Here is a 23,946-nt window from a genome sequence, read left to right as displayed (position 1 = left end):
AATCTTGTCTTAACTACTAAGTTTAATTTCAACTTTGAATGGACCATAATATTGGCGTGATGTTAGGTTAAAGGTTTGATCTTACCATAAAATTTAGTGAAACACATAGTATTATTCCTAGCGATCGTAGCTAACGAGGCAAAATTATTCACTAAAACACACATTGAATTACAAGAAAAGATGTAACCTAACTTGTCTTCAATTAGATACTAAAAGGATCTTTGCTCTAGACTCTTGAGGACGATATTCTGTTGAAAAATCACACGAAACAAAAATAAGGAAACTTCAAAAATACTAATTTCTTCTGGATTTTGGACTCAGCTATTTGGAAGCTGCCCACGTTACTTACACTTGCCTCTTATCTTTTACTTGGTCAAATCACTTTCAATTGAGATTTCTTAAGTCTCTTAACTACATATATGATGGCTTCAAGTTACACAACAACTATCAATTGGTTGAATGGTATTCTAGAGAGAATCGACCTATTCATTTTTTTTTCTTATTAAATTGTTGCTATTTGACAAACATGATTTGATCTTTTATCTTTAATTCTTTCCCATTGGCGTTCTAATTATAAATGTATCTTATATTGGTACATGAACTAATAAATATTAGAATATTTTAAAAATTATTGTAATCTTAAAATATGATATTCGGTGATTTATAGGGCAACTGTCCTTGTTATAATGGAACATGAATATGGATTCTCAACCAGAAATCTACTATTTATCAACCATAATTGATAATTTATAAGAAAATAAAAATGCAATATATTGAAGAAAAAAAAGGTAGAAAACCTAAATAGAATAAATGATAAAGTTAATAATGTGGATTCGATAAAGGAGGAGTAGGCTGGGCAATAGTACAGTAGTATCCGTTGCCTATTATAAGAGCGGAAGTCGTCCATTTACATATAGAGTCCACCGCGTTAAACGCCGAGATAGATTGCTCTATTATATTACTCCTTGTACAATCACAAAATATCTAACTTCACACGTTTACAGATTTCTATAATTCAAACTACAAAGCCAGACAGAGACACACTGAGAGAGAGGGAAGAAGAGGATATATATTTTTATATATATATAAAACCACCTCTCCAGCCTCTCATAACAAAACGGTAGGCTTTTTCTTTTCTCTTCTCAACAATGGCGGACGATGGCGGAAAGAATAACAAGCTCATCACCTCCGACGAGCTGAAGAAGCACAACAAGCCCGACGATCTCTGGCTGTCGATCCAAGGCAAAGTCTACAACGTCACAGATTGGGCTAAAGACCACCCGGGCGGCCCCATCCCCCTCCTCAACCTCGCCGGCAACGACGTCACCGACGCCTTCATCGCCTTCCACCCCGCCTCCGCCTGGTCCCACCTCGACCGCTTCTTCACCGGCTACCACCTCCAAGACTTCCACGTCTCCCACGTCTCCAAGGACTACCGAAACCTCTCCGCCAAATTCACCCAATCCGGCCTCTTCGAGAAAAAAGGCCACGGCGTCGTCATCTCCCTCCTCTTCATCGCCGCCCTCCTCTCCGCCGTCTTCTACGGCGTCCTCCGCACCCACTCCTTCTCCTCCCACATGCTCTCCGGCGCCCTCCTCGGATTCACCTGGATGCAGATCACCTACCTCGGCCACGACTCCGGCCATTACAACATCATGTCCTCCCCCAAATTCAACAAGCTCGCGCAGATCATGACCGGAAACTGCCTCACCGGGATCAGCATTGCCTGGTGGAAGTGGACCCACAACGCCCACCACGTGGCCTGCAACAGCCTCAACTATGACCCCGACCTCCAGCACCTCCCCATGCTCGCCGTCTCCAACAAGCTCTTCCACTCCCTCACATCTCGCTTCTACAACAGGAAGCTCACCTTCGACCCCCTCTCCAAATTCTTCATCAGCTACCAGCACTTCACCTTCTACCCCGTCATGTGCGTCGCCAGAGTCAATCTCTACCTCCAGACGTTCCTCCTCCTCTTCTCCGCCCGCAAAGTCCCAGACAGAGCCTTGAACATCTTAGGAATCGCTGTCTTCTGGACGTGGTTTCCTCTGCTCGTATCCTGCCTGCCTAACTGGCCTGAACGAGTGCTCTTTGTGTTAGCGAGCTTCTGCGTTTGCGCGATCCAGCACGTGCAGTTCTGTCTCAACCATTTTGCTGCGAGCGTCTACGTTGGAGCGCCCAAGGGGAATGATTGGTTCGAGAAGCAGACGAGTGGGACCATTGATATCTCTTGCTCCCCGAACATGGACTGGTTTTTCGGGGGGCTGCAGTTTCAGCTGGAGCACCATCTCTTTCCGAGGCTGCCGAGGTGCCATTTGAGGAAGATATCGCCCTTGGTGCAGGAGCTTTGTAAGAAGCATAACCTGCCTTACATAAGCCTCTCGTTCTTCGAGGCGAACAAGTGGACTCTTAGGACTCTGCGAACTGCGGCTTTGGAGGCCAGGGAAATGGTGGACCCTGCATCCAAGAATTTGATATGGGAAGCTGTCAACACACACGGTTGATGCCCCTCTGCCCGCCCTTCTATTCTTTACTTCAGAGAGAGTTGGGTATTGTTGGAAGCTTGTTGCATTCTGAAACAGCTGCCTTCAGTTTGGGAGTTTCCGTTGATAGGCTCTGACTTGGTTGATGGATTCATATCTTTTTTATATACATATGCGAGGATAACAAATGTACGTATCGGTTTATAGCTGATTTTAGAGATTCTTTCAGCCAAGAAACGAGGCATGGTGTAGCTTGGTTTTAGACATATGATTTATGAAAGAAAGAGATATTCAGTCTCGACTCTGTTATGATGTTTTTCTTTTCTCAAACTCACATGATAGAAACAGAGATCCCAACCCCACTTTTATTACATGAAAACAGAGCTTTCTCATTTCTAGACATGGCTTTTAATAGCAAAGTTGTAGTACTAGTTTGAGCATCATAGTATTTCGATCACAGCATAACAGAGTACTGGCTGCAACATAAACAAGATTAAGTGAAACTGTAGTTGCTGCATAAACTGTGACTATATTGTCTGTTTTTAGTGTGCACAATATAAGTTTATTGTCAGTTCATGACTTAGAACTTTGCAAAACCGTGCCAATCTTCAAAATAAGCATTAAAATGGGGTACATGAAACCTTCTGCATTTATCATATAATTCACCAAATAAATTCTTGCAATCAAAGTTTGGCAACCGACATCAAATTTTGCACCATTTCAGCTGATCATTTATGAATACGATCATCCAAGAAATAAAACAAAACTTGTAAACTATGTACAAACTTTGGGAAAAACATACTAGTATTCATTATATCCAATATTCAGCCGAGGAATGAAAATAAGACAAAATGATACTCATCTTAGATATACATTTATTCAAGCTTGGAAACTATGTACAAACTTTGGCAAGACATACTAGTATTCATTATATTTACTCGATGGTGGCGCTATACAGCTAATGCAATTACACTGCACAAACTCAAGTCCCTATCAACATCGTATATATTCCACAAAATTCAAAATTAACGAGGTGAAAATCTTGAAGAACACACCTCAAACAAGCCCCCCGGTGGCATGGATCAGAGCAGAGGGTACTGCATACTGCATTATGACTTGACCTCAGATTTCAGTCTAGTTAGAAGAGAACCTAAGTAGCATTTAACAGCAGACAATTTCCTCAGTGGCACAAGATTCGTCACTGAAGGAGACAGAAGTTCAAAATAAGTCGGCTTTGGAGTGGAGGGGCAACCTATAGATTGAATCAACTGCTCCACACCTATTACTTGAAACTTCTGAGGTCCATTCAAGGCAATGTTGTGAACTTTGTGCTCATAAATCTTCCCATCCTTGTCAAGCTTGTACTCTGAGGTACCATCGAATCTGCTATGACTCTCCCACGGAACCCGTGGGATGCCACGGACAGTCCAACGCACCATTATCAGGTTCTCCACAGGCTGCCACACACTAACAATGTCAACCCACAGGGCCTTGAAGAAAATCCTTCCATGAAATCTTAGAGCCCAGAAGATCGTCTTGTAATTCTCTATGCCAGAAAAGGTGTTGAGTGGATCCTTGAAGACAATGTCATCCCTATATTAAGACATAATGAGAAACCGAATATTAAGAGAATTCCCTTTGTGGAAAAATCTTCATTATTGAACATCAAATTTTCCCTATGTTGAACTTTTCCAAACGATTATGTCACCTCGAAAACAACTGTTTAAATGTACGTAAATCATACACCAAAAATTAACTAATGTACAAAAGTAGTCTTCCAAACACTTGGTTGGGAAAAAGAGCATATTAAACCACGGGAACAGGATGAAGTATAGCCATAAACATTTCATGAGCTTATTATGCGATGATCAGAACCAAGAACTCCTAAAAAACTATCTATTTCTCAACTAGGTAAGATATAACAGTCAGCAAATGAATATAATTAACAGAAGATGCTGATCATTACGAGCTGTGTGTGGAGTATTTTAAAGAGGTACCAGAATTATCCCCTCAATCAATATAACATCAAATCGATTTCTGAAGTCACAAAATCAACCAACTCCAATATCACTATAGCACCCCAATGGTACTTGCAAATTTTGCAGGCAGAATACATCACAGACAATTCTAATCCTTTATCTTTCATTGCTTATCAGCAACAATCATCTCAGAATACACAATTCCCATGAAGAGCTTCATGATCTATTCATTGTAGTTCAAAACTCAATCAGTAAATTGTTAATTTCAGGCTATTGCATTAACACAATTATTCGCACAGCTACACTTGCTGACTTGCTCTATAAAGCATAGTAATCCGCTAAAAGATTAACCGCAAATTAATCCGAGCGCTTAAATATAAAACTATGCTGAAAATAAATAAATGAATACATACCTGTATATATCAAAGCTTAGCTCTCGGTAGAAAAGCTCCGGAAACTCCTCTCGGATAGTCCGAATCGCGTAACCCGTATTCACATAATAATCCTGCTTCTTTCCTTCCTCATCCTTGGTCTCGCTCACCGAAAACGACACTGTCTCGTCCTGCTTCACCAGCCCGTACAAACAACACAAGCTATCCTCGTATCCATCGCCTCTCTTCCTCAATTTCAAAACCTCCCTCTTCTCCAAATCCTTAACTCCCGAACAGGCGGAAAACCTGACGTTTCTTCTTCCGGTTGCAGGTGCGATTCTCCCAGGCCTTCCACTTACTGCGAGCAATGAAATTCCCGGCGAGTGAATCAAGAACGCCATACCGCGAAATTGGGGGAGATTTGAGAGTTGAGAATTAATTACTCCAGTTTAGTTTTAAATTGATTTTTTCAATATATATGCGATGTGAATATACGTGAGAAAATTTTGTTTTATTGCGTTTTAAATACTTGGAAAATCGTTGCTGGAAAATGAGCATTGAGCAAGGAAAATTATTGGATAGGTCTCTTGCGATTTTTGGATAATTTGATACTATGACTTTTTCCGTTTATTAAATATTATCTTAGCAATAGAAGTGATGAATATATAGTCCTCGGTTTCATAAAAATACAGTCTTTTTCTATTTTGATACTCCCTTCATCCCACACAGATTTTGGCCGATCATGGATTTTGAGAAATATATTGAAAAGTGAATTGAAAAAGTTAGTGGAATTGTCACTTTTAGTGTGGTCACGAGTTTTAAGAAATGTAAAGAAAAATTTGTTAGAAAAGTTAGTGGAATGTGAAATCTACTTTTTTATATTGATTTTATAATAAAATGTGAGTGAACTGAGTTAGTGGAATGTGAGACCTACTTACCAATAAAAATAAAGTGTGACAATTATTAAGGGATGAGACGAAATAGAAAAGAGTGACAATCATTGTGCGAGGAGTATAAAATACCATTTTTATTTTTGATAAATTCTTTTATTTTAATAAGGTGAAGCTCATTCTCAACTAAGAAACTTCAATAAGTTTTCTTTCCATTCTCTTCTTATTAAAACTCGTGTTATTCCAAATATCTCTATTTTTATAAGACTGAATGAGTATTATTATAAAATAAAAAGAGAACATTTTTCTAGTCTCTAAACTTTGTTAAGGGATCAATTCCATTATGTAGCATTTAAAAATATCATAGTCTTTAATTTTTTTTAATATTATTTGAGTTACTCTTACTTTTTTTAATTTTCTATGGGAAAAAATATCCTGAAGGCCGTGTTTGGCTGACGGAAAAATAAAGTTGGCAAGGAAAATGATTTCTTAGAAAATAAATCCCAGGAATATGATTCTTAATAACTTTACTTTCCTATGTTCGGAAAATATCAAGATTTTCAATTTATATTTGATTTAAACACCAACCTAAAAATATACTATTTATTATTTTTTATTTTTCTTTTTAGTAAAAGTCAACACATTTCTTCTCACTTACCTTTTCATCTTTTTACTTGATTCTCTTACTTTTTCCTATTTCCTAATACTTTATTACTTTCTCGTCCTAAGGAAGATAACACCTTCTTTGGACGGCACAAGAATTTATGCAACTTTATTTTATGTGTGAAGTTGAGAGAGTAAAATAAGAGGGAGAGAATAAAATAGAGAAAATGGTGTTTCCACTTTAAGTAATGGGTCGTGTTGATTGGGACAAACCAGAAAGGAAAGTGAGTCATCTTCAAAGGGACGAAGGGAGTAATATTTTTTAATTTAATACATTACACATATTTTTATTAATATCTTGAAAAGATATACCTCCACTATTATGAAATGGAGGGAGTTGTGATTGGGGGAGTGTTATATTGCTAACCCAATACTTAATTGCTAACTACAATTAAATAATAGCTCTTAGAGCATCCACAGCGGCTGACAAATTCAGCCGGGTCTCGTCTCGGAGAGACGAGACGCCGGTGTGGCGTCCATCTCGTCCCGGTCTCGTCCCGAGCCCGTCCCGCGTCCCGTCTCGCCGAGGCAGCTGGCGAGACGGTCTCGCCACGCGCTGGGCGACGTGGCACGTCGTTGTTGGTGCGTGACGCCCACTCGCTGACCCCGCGAGTGGGCGTCGAATATCTGATTTTAATTTTAATTTTTAAAAAAAAAAAAAATCGATTTAAATTTTTTTTTTAATTAACGGTAATATTACCGTTTTTTTCAACTGTAATAATTTTTTTTTCTTTTTTCTTTTTTCTTTTTTCTTATTCTATAAAATAAACACTACTCTCTTTCATTCTCCATTCCACACACAAACACTACATCTATTCTTCTCTCAATTCACTTCTCTTTCCCTCTCCAATTTCTTTAAAAATGTCCGGTGATGGAAACTCCAGCGGCTCCGGCGGCTTCGATTTAAACGCGTTTGGCGACTGGGGGGGCATGTACAACTCGCTGGCTCGTTCGTCAACGCCGGGCACCGAAGGCTCGACGACGCCGGCGCCGTACCAAGCTCCATATTTCGATCTGGATGCGTACTATCGTTCCTCCCCCCCTCCGATGGCAACGCAGGGATTGTCCCAAATTAGGGAGAATTTTCAGGAAGAACACATTCCGGAATACGTTCCGTTCAGCAGCGGTAGAGGCTCCGCCAGCCGCGATACCGAGGACGAAGAGACCCCGGTGGAGGAGGAGGTGGATGAGGATCTAGGCCGTCATCCATACAGCTCCAAGGAGACGATGGCTCTATACACCTCTTGGCTCACCGTCTCGTACGATCCCATCGTCGGGAATCAACAAAACAAATTGTGCTTTTGGCAGAAGGTCACCGAGCTTTACAACACAGATTCAAAGCCGAGGGGGAGTCGCCCCCACACCGTGAAGATGCTCCGCGCTCATTGGGACCGGGTTGACAGAGATGTCAAAAAGTTTTGTGCGGTCTACAGGGGTGAAGCGAAGCATTACCAAAGCGGAGCCAGCGAAGCCGACATTCTGCGAGCGGCGATGTGCGTCTTTAGAGACGACGTCAAAAAAGATTTCAAACATATCGATGTTTGGCAGCTGGTCAGAAACGAAGATCGGTGGGCTAGCGGTGTCCAGTCCTCGAGCTCGAAACGTACGAAGCACACGGGGGTGGCTACTCGTCTAGTGAGGGCGGCGGATCAGGCAACGCCTCACATGAGGCTGGGGACACGCCCACTGAAGCCGGTGGCTCCTCCTCCGGTTCACGACGTCGGCCGCAAGGGACTAAGGCGGCGAAGGCGGCTAGAGGGAGAGGGAAGGGGAAGGGGAAGAGCCGGGGCGAATCGAGCCAGGCGGGCGCGGGCGCGGGCATGGGCTCGAACACTTCCCTGTGGTCCGTATACATGCTCTCCATGATGGCTGACACTTCCAAGATGACGCCTACCCAATACGAACATCATGTTCTCGGAATGCAGGCGATGGCAAGGCAACTTGGTCTTCAGCCGGGTGCACCGCCACCGGCTTCGGGGGATGATTCGCCGGCGGAGTAGTTTTTTAAGTGTTTTTAATTTCTAGTATTTTAAATTACGTGTGTTTTTATTTTTTTAGGATTTTAATTATGTGTGTTTTTATTTTTTTAGGATTCTAATTATGTATTTTTTTTATTTTTAGGATTTTAAATTGTAATTTTATTTTATTTAATGAAGTGTGTTTTTTATTAATTGGATTTGTTGAAAATAAAAATGAAAAATGAAATTGAATGAATAGTTAAGAGATGAGATGGTTAAGAGATGCATTGATGTGGGTGATATCTCTTAGTTAAGAGATGGAGTGAAAAGTACAGTGGGGTCCATGAATAGTGAAGAGATGAGACGGTTAAGAGACGGATAAGAGACACCGCTGTGGATGCTCTTAGATATTTAAATCAATGGCCTAGATCATTAGTCCCGGAATGTAAGTACGAAAAAAAAAAAGTTTATAAGGAGTTGTAACTAACTTTTGAAAAATATCACATAACTTTAAAACGCATATAAATTTCTCGATTTAAATTATTTTTTCGCACAACATATATCAAATTAAAGATAATTTCATAAGGATTTTAACGAGATTTCACTTGCATATGTTCTGATGTCAAAATTTGAATTTTTTTTTAAAATTTTCAATTTTTACGTACAGCAATAAATGTCAACATAGTATATAAAATATGTAAATATAATACATGTAGAATGTCATTCTTAAAATAATGTATTGGCATAAGCAATATGTCGACATTCTCAAAGCATTGTGTTGATATTTTCAAAATACTATATTGACATTTTTAACCAAAACCCTAATTTGATAGTTTTTTCTATCTTTCTAATTTAATTAATAAAAACTAAAATTAGCAAATTTTAGACTATTAGAATTCTAAAATTCTGTGGTTTTAAATGAATTGTAGTTAGCAACTAGAGGGTGAATTAGCAACTAGAGGGTGAGCTAGCGATTAATCACTTTCTTAAATGTGATAGTCTGGATAATGTACGTTGGATATATACAGTCAATTGCGCATGCTAGGAACATGTACATATTTTCTTATCCAACCCTTGATTTTTTTTATAACGAACCATCAATAAATATTGTTAAATTATTTATATGCATCATTAATATATTTGGCGGAACTGTAGAAAGTAGTTAGCTACATGACCAAATCGTGTTATGAAAATCAACCATAACTTCTTTCTAAAACCAGGTAATAACACAGAAATTAATCAAACAGGTAATGCTTTTAAAAATAAAGTAAAATCAACCAAACTATTTTGATTCCATGAATTGTTATTGACTTGATTTTATCAGTAATTTTAATTGTAAACACCCAATCATAAATCCAAGTAGGCAGAAGGTACTCACCTCCAGTTGATTTTTGAAGGCATAATTGATATTTTCAATATAATTTCTTTTTTCATTTTTTTCAATTGTAATTTTTAAAATTACAATATAAAATTTAATTAATTTTTCAAAAATTTTAATTGTTTTACAATGATAAAAATTGAAATTAATAAAAAAAAATCAAATATAATATGCTAATAAATTGACATTATTGTTGACAAAACGATATTGTTATTTATTGATATTAATTAAATTATTTACCATTATATCTAAAATGATACTATGATTTTATTGTTATAGTATATTATATTATTATATTTTTTTATATTAGTTTTTATTTTTATTATCATAGGATAATTGCGAAAAGTTGCAAAAATATAATTTTATATATTGTAATTCTAAAAATTAAGAGATTGATCATAACTCAATGAAAAATTAGTATACTACTACTATTGTTTTCAGAAATGAGGTCAACATGTTATATTTTGTCGGACAAATATCAAGAAACACAAAATCACGCGATCTAGGAAAATTTATTTGATTTCTCAAATGGCACATATTTCCAAAAGTGAAATATTTAATGATTTGCCTAAAAAAGATATGCTCGAGTAATTGAATAAATAAACATATTAAGCACGTGTACACATTCTAGCATATCTTTCAAATATTTCATGATATGCATAGTTTAGATGTTGTATTAACTTTAACTTTGATATGAATAATATTTACTTATATAAATTGAATTTACCCAATTTGCACCATAAAATATCTGTTACATATTTATGCAGTAAAACATAATAATGGTTAATATTTAATCCCAAAGATATTATATTACTTCTAAAATTTGAATCAAACTGAATCACCCATAAAATATACTTAATGCTGTCCCTAAAAAATAAACTAATTTTAACATGTTGGGCTATCCTTTTAAAAATGGATAAAGTTTAAATATTAATTTTTTTTAACTAGTACACTATTAATATCTCTCTCTTACTTTACCAATTGTATATTAAAATCCGTGTCACGTATAAATTTGCATATTGTTTAGGTACAGAGAAAGTATATATTATAGATTTATGTAGTAAAACCTGTACTGTCCCAAATATTCATATTTTCATGAGACGAGTAGAGTACAATGGAATAATACAAGAAAAAACTAGAAAAACAAAATTTAAATATTTATTTAAAAACACATAGTAGTAGTCTAATAACTTAAAAAATTAGTACTACTATTTAATAATGAAAGTAATAATTTAATGCAATACTATTAACTATACCAATATAATTAACAATCTAAATCAACAATTTCTTTTATAAATAAGTTGAGAACATCTAAAATTATGTACTACCAGGGATAATAAAATTATATCAATAAAAATGAAATTGATTAAATAATCCGATCCAATTCTAAATCTAATCTGATTTTATAGACTAATTCAACTAAAATAAGAAAATTCTTAAATTATGAAAATCAGCAAAATTGTCCCAATTATACATTTACAATTATTATGATAATTTATCCCCAGCGATGGAGAAATGATAGGTTGGTAATTTTGGGGAATTTAGTCAGTGGTCTATAAAGAGTAATAAGGCAACATTCAGAGGTGAGAGGTCCCACTAATCTACTCCTCAACTACCTTTCTATATATCCAGCGCCGTCTCTCTCTCGAGTTTCACTGCGAGTTACACACGCACAGATTTTGCTTTTCCTTATTCTGTTTTAATTTTTCTACTCAATGTTATATTATTCAATTATACCTTGCTTTACTCTGAATCTACTTTGATGAACTCGATTCCTCCAACTATCGCTTTTATTATTATGTTCCTTTTAATAATCATGTAGAGATCGATTGAGTCATTTTTTTGGAAATGATGATATGATTGAAAATTTTGTGCAATTTGAGTGAGATTCTGAGTTTGATGGAGGCGGGGAAAGATCAACAGGAGAAGCAATCCATGACGTTTGATGAGATGTCTGTGGACAGGAGTATCAGTTTCGTTACCGCATTACAGGTAATTCTGCGCTCGATGAAATTCTGGTTGTGAAATTTAGGGCTTATAGAAGGATCATATGAAGCCTGTGCTGTGTTCTGTTTGTATTTGTGGTTGATCAATCTGTTGTTACTGATTGAAGTTTCTAAATAGATTACGCTTTAAGTCACTTTAATTTGATTGATGATTTTGATCAAATTCAACCATCTTTTCTTCATTTTTTCTGTTTTCAAGGTGTATTGATGATGCACATATGATATTTTGTTTATCTGATTAGACTGTATTACAAATGCAATATTTATTCGGAAGCATGAATTGTTATGGCCAAATTACGGATCATTTCTGAAATAAATTTGCCAGTTATGCGTAGGTGTTAACAGCACTGATCTATTATTAGAATGTTGAGGTTGTATTCTCTATAATCTATGCACGTAATTCTCATACATCAACAATGCCTGCATCAACTGAATTAATCTTATTCCCTCTCCCTAGGAACTGAAGAACCTCAGACCTCAACTGTATTCTGCAGCAGAGTATTGTGAAAAGTCATATCTTAACAGCGAGCAGAAGCAGATGTGAGATTTCTGTAACCCTTATGTTATTTATATTAACTCATTTCTTAGAGATAATCCATGTTTGAGTTCATTGTGTGGGCTTTCATATTAAGGTGTGCTGAATTTGTCTTTTGTTCTCTGCTGATTTTGCAATAAAGATGGACTTCTGTGACTTTGATGATGATATGTGATGTTATTCTTAATTTATGTTCAACAACGATAACTTCTTGCATTGTGAACTCTCCGCCCCTTTGCATGTTGATTGAGTTAAGAGCCTAAAGAGATTATATACATCGATTTACTTTGGCTGGAGACATTACCTACTCGCTGATCACTGTCTTGTTCACAAGGTTTCTGGATAATCTGAAGGATTATGCTGTTAAAGCGCTAGTCAATGCAGTTGATCACCTTGGTACCGTTGCTTACAAGTTGAGTGATATCGTGGAGCAACAGACAATGGAGATCTCATCCATCGATCTGAAAGTTGCATGTGTGAACCAGGTAGCTTTCACTTTATCACCACCTCGCTGTAGATTCATATGACAATGAAACATTACTAAGACTGCAAATTCTTTCTTTCCTAGAAACTTCTTACTTGTCAAACTTATACGGATAATGAAGGCCTTAGGCAGCAGCAGTTATTAGCCATCATCCCAAAGCATCACAAGCATTATATGTTGCCAAGTAAGATTAAGGCTAGTCTGAATAGTAGTTGTGTTAATAAAGTCAAGCCCTTTTCGGGTCTCTCATATCATTCTTCTTTCACCAATCCAAGCTAGATTCCATCAAGAAGGTCCACTTCACACCACACATGCCGGCAGATCCTACACAATCCAAACTAGTGAAAGGACGTCATTATCCTTCAGGTACCTGGTTTCTACGCATTGAACAATTGTTACTTGTATGCAACTGCAATCCAACAGTATGTTAACAATTATTTTTAATTTTTTTGGTTCAGGTGCTTCGGCTGCAAGAACTCTTTCTTGGCATTTGGCATCTGCAACCAAATCGAACATGAAAGGCTCCTCGTGTGGCATACTGAGGTTAGCCCCTCAAGTTAAATGAAAATTAGTGTAATGTTTGAATCAAGTTGCTTGAGTACAATAAAAGTGATATTTCTTGCCTTTTCAGCACTGATGAAGCAAAAGTGAATGTAAAAAACTCTCCTGCACTCAACTCGTTAGGTATGTAAAGACCAAACTTGGGTTTAATTTGAGATACAAGAAGTAGATGAAGGATAACGACATGGCACTTATCTTTGTGTAATTCACTGTTTTTCATTAGATGGTCAGAGAAGTAAGCGAATGAGATCTGCTCCAGCCACAAGAGCGGCTATGCAAACCCTGGGCGTTACAAGACGAGTAATTTCTAAGTTCTCTATAATTCTGACTGTTCCACCAATACAACCTGATGAACAAGTCAAACTTTTTTATTGATCACTTGAAATAGTAATTACAATGTTGCTAATGGTCTACAGAAATTGCATTATGTATGGTGTTATTATATTATCTATCCAATGTTCCACGGTAGCGCACATGATTAAAAGACCTTTCATTTTGCAGGAATATTCAGAGGGCTCAAAACCTCTAACTCAACACAGATCATTTGATAATCCAATTCATTCTCAGAAAGAGGTCGTTCACCCGCCTGTTCGTAGTAAGAGCGTAATTTCAGCATTCTTCCTCAAGCAAAAAACACCAAACCTTTGGACAAAGGGATGAATATGTCGTGAACAGGTTACATGGGAATATAGGAGCTTTCAGATGCACCAATTACGTGTGTCTTGCTGAAAAAACAACTGTCTATACTAATTTGATTTAGGCTGTTGCTTTTACTGTGGATAATTAAACCAACAATGAGAGAGAGAATTTTCTTGTGCATAATACTCTATTTAATATCCGACCCTGTAAATTGGCTTGTAAAAGTTCTTGCATTCTGAAAACATGTAATTTTACTTGTATATCTTTCTGAATGTTTAATTGTAATTTATCTTTTGATGAATCTATCTATATCTATCTATATGTGTATAAGGGAGTTTAGAGGAAAATAACAAGAATGTCATTAAATGATGCATGTTCTTCTGTAGCTAAACAGCTTGAGCTTGAGACAGTTTACTCCTTAGTTTTGGTAAGCTTTGAATTTGTATTCATTATTGTGATGGCATATCTGGTGCAGTTCACATGTTCAAATGCTGATTGCTCTTACTTTCTTGAAAGAGGATGACTCCGTTATCTAAAACTTTTATTTGCTTAGTTATGTGCAATCTATCGATTCTATAATGTTTTTTTTCAGTATTTATTTGTTATTCCAACATGATATTTTTCTTTTTTTGTGGACAACTAGGTACGACGATTTACCTCTATAATTGAATAATTTATTCTTGGAGTTCTTAAACAACTATTCACAACTCACAAGTGCATGTAATTGGTATCATAGATGCTATGTGAGTGTCTTTTTTTTTTGTTTTGGTAAAGATATGTGAGTATCTTTGATACAATGAGTTTTGCTGGAAAGCTCTGTAGGCAACTTTGCTGACCCCACAAAAATTGAAGAAATAGAAAGGTATATAGAGAACTCAATTTTTAGTGTGCTTCAATTTACTGACTCAGATACGTAAATTCTTAAAATGGTTATTGATATTTTCTCTCCGAATAATTATATTTTTTCTTCTCTTAAATTATGTTGATATTGTTTGCCATTATAGCTAATTTAAATTTATGTAACCATTTTTGTCACCATTAAGCAATCATTAAGTTAATGGTGATACTGATTAGTGATCACAACAAAATGTAAAGCCAAGAGACATATAAATCCATTAATTGTAGTATCCATATGCAATTGATGATTAAAAATAGTGAATACTAAGTAAAAGTCGATATCAAATGAAATTGTTATTAAACATTAAATATGTAAGAATCTTAAAATGGAAAAATAAACACAAAAGTTAGGATTTCATGGGGCTATAAATTTGTAATTCCAACTCTCTTAATTTGATTAGTTATAATAGATTTCGATTCACATCACAAAATGTACCGCACAGAAAAAAATAAAAATAAATAATGAGGCCCAAACCTGCAATTATTCCCAAGAAAATTTACTGCTCAAGCATAATATGCCCCCGTCGGTTGATTTAAAAGATTCAATTTTTAGGGGTTTAGGATTTTGCGTTTTGCACAATAACTCTTGAATAACAGATTTCTCTTCAACGCCTCCGAACTACTCACTGCTACTGAAGATGGGAAAAGCCAAGAAAACTCCTAAATTTGCTGTCATGAAGAAAATCGTCACCAACAAAGCAATTAAACAGTAAATTCATCCTTTTTCATTCACATTTAAAGCTATATTTTCGTGAATTCATCATGCTTTGTTAGTTTTCAATTGCCTCGATTTTATATTGTAGGTACAAGGAGGATGTTTTAAACCCTAACAGGAAAGACTTGACCAAGGAGAAACTCCCCCGCAATGTGTGAGTTTCATCTTTTCCGAGCCTCGAATTCATATTGGAACTATACTATTCCATTATGCTGAGTTCGGTTTATATCTTATTTCGAGTTGTTCTTTGATGCAGGCCGCAAGTTTCATCAGCGCTTTACTTCAAGCATAATACTGCTTTAGGGCCTCCATACCGAGTATTGGTGGATACCAACTTCATCAATTTCTCCATCCAAAATAAAGTGAGTGCTGCCAGCTTCTACTTTTATTCTCCCTCGGCCATTTTTGTAGTTTGAAATCCGCTTTTGGTTTGGGAATGAGAAGTCACCAGTAAAAAAACAAAATTCTACCTTAATCATTCTTAGAGTAATTTTTTATGTATAGATAAATTACAGGTTCCTATTGTTTACTGTCTTATTGATTGTTTATATATGTTGCAGTTGGATTTGGAGAAAGCAATGATGGACTGTTTGTATGCAAAATGTAGGTTATGCTACCATTGTTAACACGGCCTATTAGTACACTTGTCTTCTCCATGTTTCTGTTATTACTTGTCTCATCTTCCTTTCTGTAGGCACTCCGTGCATTACGGACTGTGTTATGGCTGAGCTTGAGAAGTTGGGTCAGAAATATCGAGTTGCTTTGAGGCATGTTTCTGACTTGTATTCAATGTTTTAAGTCCATGCTCCTATAATACTGTTGTTGAGAGTACTAGAATGCTTGTGAGCTAGGGACTTACTTCTCCCTAAGCAGTTTGCTTTTCTCTCTTGAATCAACAGAATTGCAAAGGATCCTCGATTTGAAAGGCTTCCCTGTATTCACAAAGGAACTTATGCTGATGATTGTCTTGTTGACAGGGTTACTCAGGTATAAAACAATAAATATCCGATATTTAGACTCTAAGGCCTTTTTATTCCAGCCTTTTCTAAAGCATTGAATTTTTTTTTCAAAATGGTTAAAACTTAAAATGGCCTGTTCTGAATTTAAAAAAACAATCATACCAATTCAATTTTGCCTTTTCAAATCATATTTGATGTGTTTGCATGAGGTAAGAGCAAACATATTAATCTTATATATATATATAGAGAGAGAGATGTGATCATATCATAACCCCCAAATCACATAATAACTCTATAACCAAATCTGGACCACACATATTTGATAATCTTGTGGTTGAGATTCAAACTTAGATTTACTTCATAAAAAAGGCGCAGAGGGGTAAAAATGTAATTTCCTCATTTAATTTCTGAATTTTACTCCAAACGCGCGATTCACGCTTTCATTCTGTTTGAACTCAATTCTCTCACCTTCATCTTCATCTTCACAATTAACAGATCGATTCTCTCATCTTCATCTTCCATATTTCTCGCCTATTTTATTTCAACATCTCCAGATTTTCTTCGATTTGTTCATTATTCCATAGTCTCCAGATTTTGTTTCCATATTTCTCGCATAATTGTGATCGGGAAGATGTTTTCAATTTTGCGTTCTTATTTTCATTGATTACCTCTTCAATTGCTGTGAAAATTTGCTTCGATGGAATCTGTAGCAAATAACGAAGGTAACAATCATTATCTATTATTTAGCTTATTGATTGTGTTCATATTCATGTATTGAATTTGATTTTAGATTAATATTAGTTGTCGATTGGTTTATGTTTCTGATGTACTGAAATTCTTATTTGATTATATTATGTATTGTCGATTATGTGTTAAAATGATACTTTTGGCTTATAAATGTTAGGTTTACTGCATAACATGATAGTTTTGTCGGATAAAATGATACTATGATAAAATGATACTATGATAAAATGATACTTTTACTGATTTGTAGGTATGTACATTCCTGTTTGTGATGATGCTTTGAAGCCAATGATTGGTATGAAATTCAATACATTAGTAGAAGCAGTTGGTTTCTATGAACATTATGCTCGTTCAGTTGGTTTTGGCATTCGTAAAATGGGTAACAAATCAGTTCAAGGTATTACTAAGTGGCAGTATTTGGCTTGCAGCAGACAAGGCTCTAAGAATTTTATACCTGGTCATGCATCCCAATCAACTGAAGTGTCTTTTAAGAAGCGTAGGTGTCGGTCATTTAGGTGTGAATGTCTTGCTAAGCTCAATTTGAGATATTTTTCAGATGGCAAGAGCAGAGGATATGAGGTTTATCAGTTTGTTGAGTATCATAATCACTTAATGGTTGCGGATGAGCATAGGCATTTTATGATGGCCAATCGCAATCTGGATCCTATCCATCGGAGGTTTATGGAGGATTGTGGCAGGTGTAATATTGGTCCCACTCTCACATTCAAACTTTTGAAGGAGATAATGGGTGGACCTGAAAATGTTGGATGTGATATTATTGATATTAGAAATGGTTATCGTGATATTATGTCCAATATTGATGGTTCAGATGCTCAAATGATTTTTGATTATATGCGTTCTCAAAAGAAATCATCTGATGCCTTCTATTATGAAATTGAGATAGGATCTCATGGAAAGTTAACTAGACTCTTCTGGGCTGATGCTATTTCAAGACGAAATTATCATATGTTTGGAGATGTAATTTCATTTGACTCAACATACAACACTAACAGGTATATTACTTTTGTTGCTAATAGACATAAAATTATACTTTTTGTTGATTAAATTACTTTTATGTTATAAAATGATACTTCTGAATTATATAATGACAAAATGATACTTGCAGCAGATAAAATGATACTTCTTACTAATAAAATGATACTTTTGGCTGATAAAATGATAGTCATAGCTGATAAAATGATACTTCTGCATTATATAATGTTATAAAATGATACTTCTGAATTATATAATGACAAAATGATACTTGCAGTACTATAAAATGATACTTCTTACTAATAAAATGATACTTTTGGCTGATAAAATGATAGTTATAGCTGATAAAATGATACTTTTCTATATGCATGAAAATATAATTCATTTTTATGTTATAAAATGATACTTCTGAATTATATAATGACAAAATGATACTTGCAGTAGATAAAATGATAATCTTGGGTGATTATATTTCAGTTGATAAAATGATACTTTTGGCTGATAAAATGATAGTTATAGCTGATAAAATGATACTTTTCTATATGCATGAAAATATAATTCATTTTTATGTTATATTCTGAAGGTATTGCATGATTTTTGCTCCATTCACTGGAAAAGATAACCATTCTAGACCAGTTACATTTGGAGCTGGCTTGTTATCAAGTGAAGGTAGAGACTCCTATTCTTGGTTGTTTGGTTGTTTTGTTCGATGCATGGGGGTAGCACCCAAATTGATTATCACTGATCAAGATTGGGGGATCAAACTTGTTGTTCAACAAGTACTTTTACAAACAAGGCACCGATGGTGTATGTGGCATATCATGGTTAAGGTGTCAGATAAGTTGCCCAAATCTTTACTTGGTAATGAAGATTTCAAAAAAGAGTTGAATGCATGTGTTTGGTCTGATTTGTTAGAGCCTGATGAGTTTGATATAATATGGAATGATATAATGGAACGGTATGGATTAGAAGACGTGCACTGGTTTGGATCAATGTTTGAAGATAGAGAATTCTGGGTTCCTGCTTATTTTCGAGATTTTCCCATGGGGTCGCTTCTTAGGACTACATCGATGTCTGAATCGGAGAATAGCTTTTTTAAAAACTACACAAAGCCACGTGCAAATCTTGTACAGTTCATCAATTTCTTTAATTATGCTGTGGGAGATCAAAGGAATGCCAATTCACGATTGAACTACTTGGATTACTCAACTATTCCTGATTTGTCAACCCAATTGCCTATTGAGAAGCATGCATCTACAATCTACACTGATTCTATTTTCAAACATGTACAACAGGAAATAAGTACGGTATGTGAGATTGTTTCTATAACTGTTGAGGATAACATCAAGATGCATCAGGTCAAGGACCAATATGGTAGAACATGGGATGTTAAGTATGATTGTAAGCAAGACACATTCGACTGTAGTTGCAAGAAGTTTTCCAGAATTGGTTTGTTATGTTGTCATATATTTTGTTTGTTGAAGAATAAGTCTGCTAATCTCATTCCTGAGAAATATTTTGGTCGAAGGTGGTTGAAGAGCTCTTTACTAAAGGCAGCCCATGGTCTACCATCTGAGGAACAACAACCATTTGAACGTGTGCTCCATTTTTAACCTTATTTGTAAAAATTCTATTTTTCAGTCAGAGAAATGATAGTATTTATTGTAATAATGTTATCTTTTATCTTGCAGATTTGGATGAAAAGCAGGAAGTTAAGAAAAAGTTGTTCTCCAACTTTTATCGATTAGTCCAAAAGTCTGAGGGAAGTATGGATCATTTGTCTTTGTTAAGTGCTGGTCTTGATGATTTGGAAGAGCATATATTTGGAAATTGTGCAGCACCTTCAGTCATTGAAAAGAAGAAGATGGTTGAGGATTTTTATGGAATGGCAGTACCTGATGTAATTGATGTACATCCTCCAGACGTTGTTAGTACCAAAGGATCAGCTAGTGGCAGAGTAGCAAAGAGGGAGAGTGCAATAAGGAAAGCAAATAAGCCTCTACGACGGTGTGGTAAATGTCATGAGCTGGGTCGTCATGATTCAAGAAATTGTGGTAGAGTCAATGAGAAGACAGATTGAAGCCATTTGATATAGTTTAGGTATTTTTGGTGTATAAAATGACATTTTTGTTTAATAAAATGATACTTTGGGCTTATAAAATGACATTTTGGCTGATAACATGATTCTTTTGTTTATAAACTGATAAAATGATACTTTAACCTGAAAAAATGATACTCGCAGCAAATAAAATGACAATAACCTTATAAAATGATGTATAAGCTGGAAAAAATGACATATAAGCTGATAAAATGATACTCTCAACGGATAAAATGATATTTTAACCTGACAAAATGATATATAAGCTGATAAAATGATACTTCTGACTGATAAAATTATAAAATGATACTCGCAGTAGATAAAATGATACTTCTGAATTATATAATGACAAAATGATACTTGTAGCAGATAAAATGATAATCTTGGGTGATTATATTCGAAACCACTATTACAAAACGCTATTATCAAGTCATACAAGTTAGTATTCAGGGGGTTTAAATTCTCTAATCATCTTTTCAACATCAATTTCTCCTTTTTTGCTGTCATTCTCAAACTTCTTCTGTATCATTGTAAATGTGTCAAAAGCCTTCTTGTTAGTATCTCCAATAAGCAATGCTTCAGTATATCTGGCACGGAGTTTTATGAAAGACTCTGTTCCCTTCTTCGTTAAACCCGAATTCCAGTTACGAACAGGACCACCCATGTAAGTCTCCAAATGGCGCATCACATAAATTCCACAGTCAACTTTATTTGTATCGTTCTGCCATGGCATATTCATGTATCTGGTTTTTGACAGTTTGACAGTTCTCCCCATTGATGGATTGACTCCATTTCCAAGATAAATTCGGAAGAAATTTTTCTATTCAAATAACACAAAACATACATGAGGTTGATTAAAAATGATATTATGTTCCGTACTCAATTATATTCAATGCATTTTAACTAATAAATATTGAATGCATTTAACTAAACATACCAGAGTACTTGGTGTATCTTCATATTTCTTCTCAATTAAATCTTCACTAACCAGAGAATTGTCAATCACATCCATCATTTGCATTTTGAGATTGAAGCAGATGATATAATAATGTTCGTACGCCCAGATCGGAAAGAATATCTAATTTTCAAAACATTATATACAAATGTCATTTTCAAAAATATAGGTATGTTGTTCTGTAAGGGATGTGATCATATCATAACCCATATTTATGGTGATAACCTAATAACCCTCATTTTATGGACGAAAAGTATCATTTTATAGAATAGAATATCATTTTATGGATTAAAAGTATCATTTTATGAATGCTGAAAAAATATCATTTTATCGTGTATAAATATCATTTTTAGTAAAAATGATACTTTTGACCCATAAAATGATAGGGTTATTAGCTTATCACATAAATATGGGTTATCATTATAACGCACCCCTGTTCTGTAATGTATATCTAATTATGACTTACCATGTCATAATTTTCCCATTTGAAATTTTCAATCTTTGACACAAATTCATTCAAGTTTGAGCAAAATCTTTCTCGACTCTCTGCTTCAGTCCAACCAGATCTCCTTGCAGTAATGTTGTAAATCTGTCATGTTTACATTTTTGTAAATATATTTAACTTTTAATGTAATACTATTATTTATTTACTCGTTTACTGTACCGTAGGTGCGGTGTTGATGAAAAGACGACTCGGTGATGCCTTTGATTTGAATTTTTCATTGTAGTTGAGGAACACAACCCATGCATCTATGATGTTGATCCTGACGTATGTACGTGGAGCAAGGCTGTGGAAATCAATCTTGAACATTCTGATCATGTCGTTCTCATAAACTACCTCATAACTGATTTCAAATTCATATTTAATGTTAGTTAAAAGAACTGAATAAGAATATAATTATGTAATTCAAAACTTACTATTCACTTTCTTCATGTGTCATCAACCAGTACATTATATCTCTCTCTTCTTTATTCAGTTTTCCTTTCAGATTTACTGCTCTGACATTGTAGGGAGAGCACATTGCTTCAACAATTTTCTTTGTTGTTCTGACCACTTTCTCCTTTTCGACTGGAGGTTCTTGAGAAACCATCTTCTTCCCTTTGTCCTTATTCAAATTTTCTTCTCTCTGTTTTAAAACTTCATCATCTCCTGTTTCACCATTTATATCCTCCATGACAGTGGATATTATGGTATCAACTCTGTCATGCTTTCATTTTAAAAAAATATAAATTGTTATTGACAGAAGGGATATTATTTTACCCATAGGAACTATCATATTATCAGCCAAAAATCTAAAACTATCATTATGAAACAAAAGTATCATTTTATTCACAGAACCTATCATTTTATTCCCCGAAACTATCATTTTATCATGCAAAAGTATCATTTTATCCGCTTAAACTATCATTTTATGATGCAAAAGTATCAGTTTTCAAATAAAACAGAACCACCAAAAAACATCATCAAACCTATATCATTTTAACCATATAAACAATCATTTTATGTACTTAAACTATCATTTTTAAAAGTTACCTCATATTCTTCATTCTGAACTTCTTTCTCTGAAACTTTTTCCTTTTCTTTTCAAGCTGCTTTATCAGCCATTTCCTTTTCGCTTTCATTCTGTTTCTCTTGCTCGTTTTCCACCTCATCATCTTTTTCCTTCTCCATATCCTTTTCCCGATTAAATTCTTGATTCTCATTAGGACTGTCATCACATTCAGGTATCAGAGTGAAGGTAGGGAACTCATTCCTATTTTTCAGTATATATGTCCTCTCAGCAGCTTTAGTTAACTCAATCATGATATCAATCCATTCAGGATCATCAGTTTCATCATTGTTTATAGCCTGTGTCATTGTATTCTGACTTTCTATAACATGTTGCACACCTTCCTCTCTCAATCCCATTGCATTTCTCGTTGTATCACAGATTATCTTAAAGCTATTGAGATTCTTTAACATTCTTGGCAGCTTCCTTCCATTCATTTATGAAATTCTCCCATTCACTGGTTGTCCCCACTTCATCATGATCATTTGTCTTCAAAACTTCTACATTTTGAGATTCATCATCTTCGTCATCTTCATCATTTTCTTCATGTGGCTGCTTTTTATATCGGTCATACTTATGACCCAGACCAAAAGCTGAATTCTCCATTTCTGCTCTTTGTCTTTCTTTCAACAGTTCGGCAGTCCATCCTTTAACTGTTGGATAACATCTTGGCACCATTTTTTTTTCAAAGAGAATCCTGTCCACGTAACAAGCCTACATTAAACAAAAACTAAATATTAGTTTTTCTGTAAATAGATTCATAGACAATGGAAAACAAATATATTCTTACCACTACAAAGATAACTGGCCCGGTAAATATCTTTGCTGTGTTGGTTTTCCACCTCTTTTGTGTTTCATGCAATCTAGATATGACATAGCTACACCAATTGTATTGTTTGATCTTCTCAACATCAGCTATGTAATCTAAAATTTTTGGCGTGATATTTCCATCAGCAGGAGTGTTAATCAAGGCATACTCCATGAGAACCATAAAAGTTCATTTAAACAACTCACCACCTTCTTTGTCTCTCTCCATCTGCTCTACAACATACTTTGGCACCATTTTTTTCTCTCCACCTTTACAGAAT

General features: G+C 35.2%; 5 protein-coding genes across 5 annotated transcripts; 4 read left to right on the top strand and 1 right to left on the bottom strand.

Moving 5' to 3' along the window:
* Positions 1-980: 980 nt before the first annotated feature.
* Positions 981-2,784, top strand: LOC125205576 (delta(8)-fatty-acid desaturase-like). Its single transcript, XM_048104606.1, has one exon. The coding sequence runs from the start codon at positions 1,149-1,151 to the stop codon at positions 2,502-2,504; it is 1,356 nt and encodes a 451-aa protein (XP_047960563.1). The 5' UTR covers positions 981-1,148; the 3' UTR covers positions 2,505-2,784.
* A 485-nt stretch (positions 2,785-3,269) lies between these two features.
* Positions 3,270-5,322, bottom strand: LOC125205577. Its single transcript, XM_048104607.1, has 2 exons — positions 4,876-5,322; positions 3,270-4,076 (listed from the first exon to the last, which is right to left on the bottom strand). Exons 1-2 carry the CDS (start codon positions 5,232-5,234, stop codon positions 3,593-3,595), a joined length of 843 nt encoding a protein of 280 aa, XP_047960564.1. The 5' UTR covers positions 5,235-5,322; the 3' UTR covers positions 3,270-3,592.
* Positions 5,323-11,322: 6,000 nt separating this feature from the next.
* On the top strand, positions 11,323-14,250 carry LOC125203931 (protein ABIL1-like). The gene is made up of 9 exons (XM_048102448.1): positions 11,323-11,714; positions 12,186-12,268; positions 12,598-12,748; positions 12,832-12,931; positions 13,027-13,113; positions 13,206-13,290; positions 13,379-13,431; positions 13,532-13,608; positions 13,810-14,250. The coding sequence occupies exons 1-9, from the start codon at positions 11,622-11,624 to the stop codon at positions 13,966-13,968; spliced, it is 888 nt and encodes a 295-aa protein (XP_047958405.1). The 5' UTR covers positions 11,323-11,621; the 3' UTR covers positions 13,969-14,250.
* A 1,048-nt stretch (positions 14,251-15,298) lies between these two features.
* On the top strand, positions 15,299-16,719 carry LOC125208227 (rRNA-processing protein FCF1 homolog). Its single transcript, XM_048107807.1, has 6 exons — positions 15,299-15,553; positions 15,648-15,713; positions 15,816-15,921; positions 16,120-16,162; positions 16,254-16,326; positions 16,459-16,719. Exons 1-6 carry the CDS (start codon positions 15,483-15,485, stop codon positions 16,550-16,552), a joined length of 453 nt encoding a protein of 150 aa, XP_047963764.1. The 5' UTR covers positions 15,299-15,482; the 3' UTR covers positions 16,553-16,719.
* A 412-nt stretch (positions 16,720-17,131) lies between these two features.
* Positions 17,132-20,353, top strand: LOC125206265 (protein FAR1-RELATED SEQUENCE 5-like). Its single transcript, XM_048105544.1, has 5 exons — positions 17,132-17,240; positions 17,513-17,557; positions 17,819-18,275; positions 18,839-19,851; positions 19,947-20,353. The coding sequence occupies exons 1-5, from the start codon at positions 17,216-17,218 to the stop codon at positions 20,333-20,335; spliced, it is 1,929 nt and encodes a 642-aa protein (XP_047961501.1). The 5' UTR covers positions 17,132-17,215; the 3' UTR covers positions 20,336-20,353.
* Positions 20,354-23,946: the final 3,593 nt, after the last annotated feature.

The sequence above is a fragment of the Salvia hispanica genome, chromosome 2 (assembly GCF_023119035.1).
Source record: "Salvia hispanica cultivar TCC Black 2014 chromosome 2, UniMelb_Shisp_WGS_1.0, whole genome shotgun sequence".
NCBI lineage: Eukaryota > Viridiplantae > Streptophyta > Magnoliopsida > Lamiales > Lamiaceae > Salvia > Salvia hispanica.
Note: the sequence above shows the minus strand (reverse complement) of the source record. Positions and strands in the feature narration are given on the sequence as shown.

Excerpts from the sequence above, each read along its gene's own strand:
- LOC125208227 (XM_048107807.1), top strand. The coding sequence starts at position 15,483 with ATGGGAAAAGCCAAGAAAACTCCTAAATTTGCTGTCATGAAGAAAATC. Across the intron at positions 16,163-16,253 it reads GGACTGTTTGTATGCAAAAT|GCACTCCGTGCATTACGGAC; the intron begins GTAGGTTATGCT and ends TCCTTTCTGTAG. Across the intron at positions 16,327-16,458 it reads AAATATCGAGTTGCTTTGAG|AATTGCAAAGGATCCTCGAT; the intron begins GCATGTTTCTGA and ends TTGAATCAACAG.
- LOC125206265 (XM_048105544.1), top strand. The coding sequence starts at position 17,216 with ATGGAATCTGTAGCAAATAACGAAG. Across the intron at positions 17,241-17,512 it reads ATCTGTAGCAAATAACGAAG|GTATGTACATTCCTGTTTGT; the intron begins GTAACAATCATT and ends ACTGATTTGTAG. Across the intron at positions 17,558-17,818 it reads TGCTTTGAAGCCAATGATTG|ATGGCAAGAGCAGAGGATAT; the intron begins GTATGAAATTCA and ends GATATTTTTCAG.
- LOC125203931 (XM_048102448.1), top strand. The coding sequence starts at position 11,622 with ATGGAGGCGGGGAAAGATCAACAGGAGAAGCAATCCATGACGTTTGAT. Across the intron at positions 11,715-12,185 it reads GTTTCGTTACCGCATTACAG|GAACTGAAGAACCTCAGACC; the intron begins GTAATTCTGCGC and ends CCCTCTCCCTAG. Across the intron at positions 13,291-13,378 it reads TCCTCGTGTGGCATACTGAG|CACTGATGAAGCAAAAGTGA; the intron begins GTTAGCCCCTCA and ends TTGCCTTTTCAG.
- LOC125205576 (XM_048104606.1), top strand. The coding sequence starts at position 1,149 with ATGGCGGACGATGGCGGAAAGAATAACAAGCTCATCACCTCCGACGAG.
- LOC125205577 (XM_048104607.1), bottom strand. The coding sequence starts at position 5,234 with ATGGCGTTCTTGATTCACTCGCCGGGAATTTCATTGCTCGCAGTAAGT. Across the intron at positions 4,077-4,875 it reads CTAAGCTTTGATATATACAG|GGATGACATTGTCTTCAAGG; the intron begins GTATGTATTCAT and ends GTCTTAATATAG.